The sequence below is a fragment of the Centruroides sculpturatus genome, unplaced genomic scaffold, assembly GCF_000671375.1.
Source record: "Centruroides sculpturatus isolate CEXI.00-Female unplaced genomic scaffold, Cexi_2.0 scaffold801, whole genome shotgun sequence".
In the NCBI taxonomy this organism is placed as follows: domain Eukaryota; kingdom Metazoa; phylum Arthropoda; class Arachnida; order Scorpiones; family Buthidae; genus Centruroides; species Centruroides sculpturatus.
The window spans coordinates 385,181-391,792 of record NW_019385405.1 but is presented as its reverse complement, the minus strand read 5'-3'; the positions used below and the strand labels follow the sequence as shown (position 1 = coordinate 391,792).

At 31.7% G+C, this 6,612-nt stretch overlaps 1 protein-coding gene across 1 annotated transcript in view; it reads left to right on the top strand.

The window, feature by feature from the left end:
• Positions 1 to 6,612, top strand: part of LOC111638602 (methyltransferase-like protein 2-A) — a 40,835-nt gene that overhangs the window by 4,427 nt on the left and 29,796 nt on the right. Inside the window, exon 3 of the mRNA XM_023384337.1 lies at positions 2,385 to 2,620. Within this exon, the coding sequence (XP_023240105.1) occupies positions 2,385 to 2,620 (236 nt within the window). The remainder of the gene's footprint in view (positions 1 to 2,384; positions 2,621 to 6,612) is intronic.

Here is a 6,612-nt window from a genome sequence, read left to right as displayed (position 1 = left end):
TAGCCAAATCTTGCAACGTTGGAAGAAATACTAAATAAAGCTGGAGTTGTGAATCAAAGGATTATAGACCCAAGTGCGGGGAAAAAGAGGCAAAGGACAAAAGATAAAGAAGTGAAAAAGGTTGAAAAATTACGGGTCCATATTTGCTTAACAAAAGATCTATTTAATGTTTCTCACTACTACATCTTTTGTCCTTTCTCATCTTTCCCTCCTTTTCCCAAATTTGGGTCTATAATCCTTTGAGTCACAACTCCAGCTTTATTTAATAATCCTCATCTCCAAGTATTTGAAAATATTTTCTTTCCACTCAAAAATAAAATATGAATAAAGGTTTATGGCTTTGTGAACCTTTTTTTTGAGTTTGTGCCATTGAAATAAATAAATAATAAAAAAATTAAAACATTTGTCGGTTTTGTTTACACGTTTATTGGGCCGTGTGAGATCTGAAGGTTCTGGGAAGGATCATTTTAATTAAAATAATAAGTTGGAGAAAAGAATTAAAATAACAGAAAATAATATTTTCAACTTCAACAAGATTTTATCTAAAAACGGAGGAAACATCAGATTTTTGAAAGGAAGCTCAGGATGAGTCAAGTTTTTGCACACGTTATGGAAGACTAAATAAAAGGGCCATTTTCCCGCCTTTCGAGGCAGTCCGTCAAAGGAAGGTTTGCCATACTGAAGAAGAGAACTAGCCATACAACAGAAGCGAACAAAGTTTGCCATACGAAGAACCTGAAATACATTAAGAGGCAGTCTGATAGGAAGAGGTATTGCCATACAAAGAGAATACGGTACAAGTGATCGTCATACAAGACCGACAAGGCCATGCTAGACTGATTAATTGAAGTATAAATATACGACAAGATTGTCAAAGGAGAAAGACCAGAGACCCTCCCATAGAAAAGAGAAGAATATAAATAAAGAAAGAAGAAGATCCTCATACAGAAACAGATATGAAAAATACGGCGAAGGTAATATGGTCTCTAATAGATCGATGTAAACTCTCTCACGCGTTAGGTTAGAAATAAGATAGATAAAGTTAGATTTAGATTAGATTCATTCCTTGTATATTTTATTATTTGATTTATTAAATACTTTGAGTCATTTTATAAAATGGTTTGGTTCTTATTAGACGTTTATTTTCATTCAAGTTTCCTTAGTTCCTCCGATTCCCGAGTTTAAGGATAACGCGTTGTAACGCACCGTTTACGAAAACAAAAAGGGGTTACACAATAGTAGGGTTCAAGTACCAGGCCTGGACTTTCCAAATAAAAAAAACAATAATTTCCACAACCACAGATAATAATTTACAATAAATATGTTTTATTATATTAACAAAAACAATAACGGGTTAATTGACCCAACAGTAAGTTAACTAATTGAATAATTGAAAAGTGGCAATAAAAATCAATAATCAAAGAAAATTGTACTTATAAATCAACAAAACTTTTATCTCCACCTCAAAAGGATTCTATAGCAAAAAGATACGGCTTCCTCTAATTGATCACAGACGTCTCTACCACAGTTTGTCAGCTGAAGCTACCTACCTCTGTAGTGGATCTGCCGCCTTTTATTCACATTGAGTGCAGCTCCGCACTGTCTTAATTTACATAAATTGGTGTTACAGGATCAGGCACTGATGCAAATTAAGTTTGCTTTTTGTTTCTTTTTCACATGTGCTTAGGAATTTGTCCTTAACTAAAAAGAACTCTGAAAAGAAAATAATTAAATAAAAATAACGCCCCAAAACATAAAATAACGATCGGACATTGACTCCTTTACAGCGTGTTAATCTGTGTGTAAAATAACTGATTAACTGGTGTCAAGGAATCCTGACGTATATGTAGACTTCACAGTCCAGATTTTTCCAACTTCATTTACAGCCCTCCTAGAAAAAGATTAGAGATCAAATCTTGCGATTCTGAGTAGTGTAAGTGGTACTCTTGGTTAGTATCCTCAGCTAATCTTACAAGCCGCATTGGAACTTGCCTTGGGCCGCGGATTGGACACCCCTGCTTTAAGGCATCATGAATTGAACCTTGACATCTTGTAACACATAAAATATTTTACTTTTGTAGGATCAGATTTTAATATCCATTTTGACTCTACCATTTTATTAACTGTAAGAACTCTGCTTCTACTCAAACACTAGACCAATGTAACTTTATTTATTTTAGATATGGATAATTGAGTAATTGTTACATCATTCATTAAGAACCATTTTAAGAACTAAAGTTAGTTATTTAGACATGAGATTTGAATGCTTATTTTATATTATATTGTTTCTTATTTATCAAAAGCATGAATATTAAAACATTATATTTAAATTTACATATAATATATAATAATATACAAAAAGAAAATTGTTTTTATTTTTACAGAAAGATATGAAGAAGATGCAAATGATTATTGGAATAAATTTTATAACATTCATCGTAACAGATTTTTTAAGGATCGTCATTGGCTATTTACAGAATTTCCTGAACTTTTATCTCAGAATAAAGAAAGTTTGTATCTAGGGAGAAAACAAGATAATTCATCAAAGGATCAATCTCCATCATTCCAAAATACTTGTGAAAATATTCAAGAAGAAAATAATAAAAAAATAATATTAGAAGTAAGCAAACTTAAATAAAATAAATATGTACTAGTTTTCAAAAATAATCAATGTAGATATATTAAAATGTATAAATTTATAAATCATTTCTCAGTTTTATACATAAATGTATTTGTTTTCTCACAAAGAAATAAGATTTATTCAGTAACATTCAAGATAAATTTTTTGTACATTTGCCATTTACTGAACAAGTACAGTAGCTATTTTTCTTTAATGTTAGAAACAATATTTCTGACTTTTTCTGCTGAATAGATTACTATATTTTGTTTGATAGCTATTTTTATATACAAAAAATTGACATAGGCATGTTTAAAATTCTTTTTGTAATAACTCTAAAACAGAAATTTCAGTACTATAAATGTTAAAATTTTTAATTTTATGTTACTAAATTTTTATCCATAGACATATCAAGAAATTCTAGTTTAAAATTGTATCATTGTATTATAATATTGATAGAATTTTTCAGATCCTGGATATTCCTATAATGTTGAATGTTTTATTAAGAAGGAAATGTTCACTTATGATAAAAACAGTTCCAAGTATATATTTTGTTCAAGTTTTCCTGAAAAGTAATGTCTAAATTTGAAATCTGCAATGCTATGGACACAGGATGAGGAGAAATGAACAATTTATGTATCAGATAAGAGAGCTGCTACATTACATTCAGCACCATCTACTAGTTCTCGTTCTTAAATTTTTTACATATAGCAAGGGTCACCAAACTATGGCCCATGGGCTGGATCTGGCCTACCACTACACCATGCTACAAATGAGCTAAAATATATGAGTAATTATTTATTTGGAAATATAACAGATTGTAGATAAACTTACTATGTAGAAAAAATTCAAATAAGTGCAAATAAAAATGCCCAAATTTGTACAATCTGATTTTGCATCTGACAGTAATATAATTTTTGGGAAAATCAGTGAAATAAAAAATTTGGCGACTTTGGATATCAGTGCTTTTTGTGTAAGTACCTACTATGAAGTTTCTAAGGAAAGCAATTACAAGTCTGCTGCAGCGATCATGTTTTAACTTACATTGTCATGTTTAAAACTATCTTATTGCTAATGTCCTCTATTTTGATAGTAAATAAATATGCTTGTTGTCTTTATTTTTTGTATATTCAGTGTATTGTATTGAACAAAATGGTTATGCAGCCTGCACTCATTATTTTCTCAGTTATCTGGCCCAGTGTGAAAAAAGTTGGTGACCCCTGCATTATAAGGATGAAAACTAGTTGAATGATTGAATAAATTTTATTTTTTAATAGTTTCAAATTAACTGAAGAGCACTTTATGAAAACAAACTACTAGACCAATTACTGGTACATGTAAACACTACTGTTAAACCTTTACTTCTGGTAAGAAATGATACGCAAACAAACAAACGTTTTCAATCTTATTCAAGATTTGTCGCAGGTTTTGGATCACTTGAATTATGGAATGGAAAGATTCCAACATTTTTAAATAATTTGTATTTAAAAATGTTTGAATCTTTCCATTCCTTTTTTCGTAGTTTTATAGGAATCGTAATTATAGGGACCGTAATTATAGGGGGGTCGACTGTAGCTATTTTTCTTTAATGTTAGAAACAATATTTCTGACTTTTTCTGCTGAATAGATTACTATATTTTGTTTGATAGCTATTTTTATATACAAAAAATTGACATAGGCATGTTTAAAATTCTTTTTGTAATAACTCTAAAACAGAAATTTCAGTACTATAAATGTTAAAATTTTTAATTTTATGTTACTAAATTTTTATCCATAGACATATCAAGAAATTCTAGTTTAAAATTGTATCATTGTATTATAATATTGATAGAATTTTTCAGATCCTGGATATTCCTATAATGTTGAATGTTTTATTAAGAAGGAAATGTTCACTTATGATAAAAACAGTTCCAAGTATATATTTTGTTCAAGTTTTCCTGAAAAGTAATGTCTAAATTTGAAATCTGCAATGCTATGGACACAGGATGAGGAGAAATGAACAATTTATGTATCAGATAAGAGAGCTGCTACATTACATTCAGCACCATCTACTAGTTCTCGTTCTTAAATTTTTTACATATAGCAAGGGTCACCAAACTATGGCCCATGGGCTGGATCTGGCCTACCACTACACCATGCTACAAATGAGCTAAAATATATGAGTAATTATTTATTTGGAAATATAACAGATTGTAGATAAACTTACTATGTAGAAAAAATTCAAATAAGTGCAAATAAAAATGCCCAAATTTGTACAATCTGATTTTGCATCTGACAGTAATATAATTTTTGGGAAAATCAGTGAAATAAAAAATTTGGCGACTTTGGATATCAGTGCTTTTTGTGTAAGTACCTACTAAGTAATTACACAGAAGTCGGTAGACACAGGTTTATCTCAGTGCTCATAGTTTCATATTGTAACATAAGGACAAAAAGCAATTCACGAAATCTATTTAATATAAATTATCTAAATGTGTACATTTAGATAATTTATTTTAATTTATAATAATTTATATTAAATCAGTAACAGGAAACAATAGTGGACCTGGCTGCGAATTATTATTATTATTTTTTTTTTTTACAACTCCATATCTGATCTCTACGTTATCCGAATAGGCGGAGTTTACAACACGACGCAACAAGTAAGAGACAGAGCATGTTCGTTTCGTTTGTAATTTGAATTAAGGCTCCAAAAAGGAAAAAGAAGTTAGAAATTACATTTCAGTGATTTTGTTACATATATGTGCAGTATTTAAAAGCGTACAAAATCACTTAGTTCACACACTTCCTATCGATCAAATTTTCAAATTAAACCTTACGAACTCTAGATGTACTGAATACTACAAAGATTTGAATATACTGTATTTCAATTCTCGAATTATTATTACCAGTAATAGTGATGTGCACTCTGTAGGATTTTCGATCCTATAGAGTATATATTAACTGAGATTTAGATTTTAAAAATTCTTATCGAGTTGTTTCAAATTACAAAATATAAGCACATCTGAAATTCGAAAGTGTCTGATCAATTTTTAACAGCCCACAGCCCACCAGTGGCCAAGCGGTCTTCGTACCCTGTACACTGGGAGTTCGATCACGTATTCGCGCCTCGCTTGGACGGGCTGGCCACGTGGAGTTTTCCGGGTTTTCTCTACGTCTGTAGCTCCTAAATAGGGGCCAGTTTCCCTTAAAAATATCTCCCCGGAATGCATCCTCCTAGGCCAGGGGTGGCCAACAGTTTTTGCCCCCGGGCCGGATTGGAAAGAAAACTTTTTCCACGGGCCGAACCAGAGGCTGCCCTAGGAAGATTTTGAGGTGGTGCGAGATCTCATTGTTGTGTCACTCCGTAGAGACTGAATTGTAGATAGAGATTACAAATACATTTTTCACACTATCATGCTTTATCAACACTCTACGCTGTACTCAAGAGATTTGTAATGAAGGATTAACTCTAAACGCACAGTGACTTGTTGACGTTATTTTATTTTATTTTATTTTATTTTTTGGCGTCAGAATTTTTCATCGAGCTATTCGGACTTCAATATCTAATATTGAAAGATTGATCGCGGGCCATATAAATTCATTAGACGGGCCGGGTCTGGCCCACGGGACGTATGTTGGCCATGCCTGCCCTAAGCAGATCGCCCAAGTGTTGCGTTGCCATAACTTAACAAACAAACAATTTTTAATATTTAGTTAANCGATGAAAACAAGCTTAAGCAATGGCGTCATCAAACGGTGCACACTCAGTAAGTAATCCTACAATTTTTTGTTTATAGCATAGTTTATACGGATTATTCCCAAAAAATTATACGTGTTTTGGAAATGTTGAGTCAAATTAGTCTAGAATTGATTAATTTTATGGAAGAAAACCTTTCAAACAGCCATAGTCCGTAAACTGCACACGTGCCAGGCTGTGATTGGCTCATGTATTTAAGGATTCCTACTGCACACGTGCCAGGCTGTGATTGGCTCATGTATTTAAGGATTCCTAC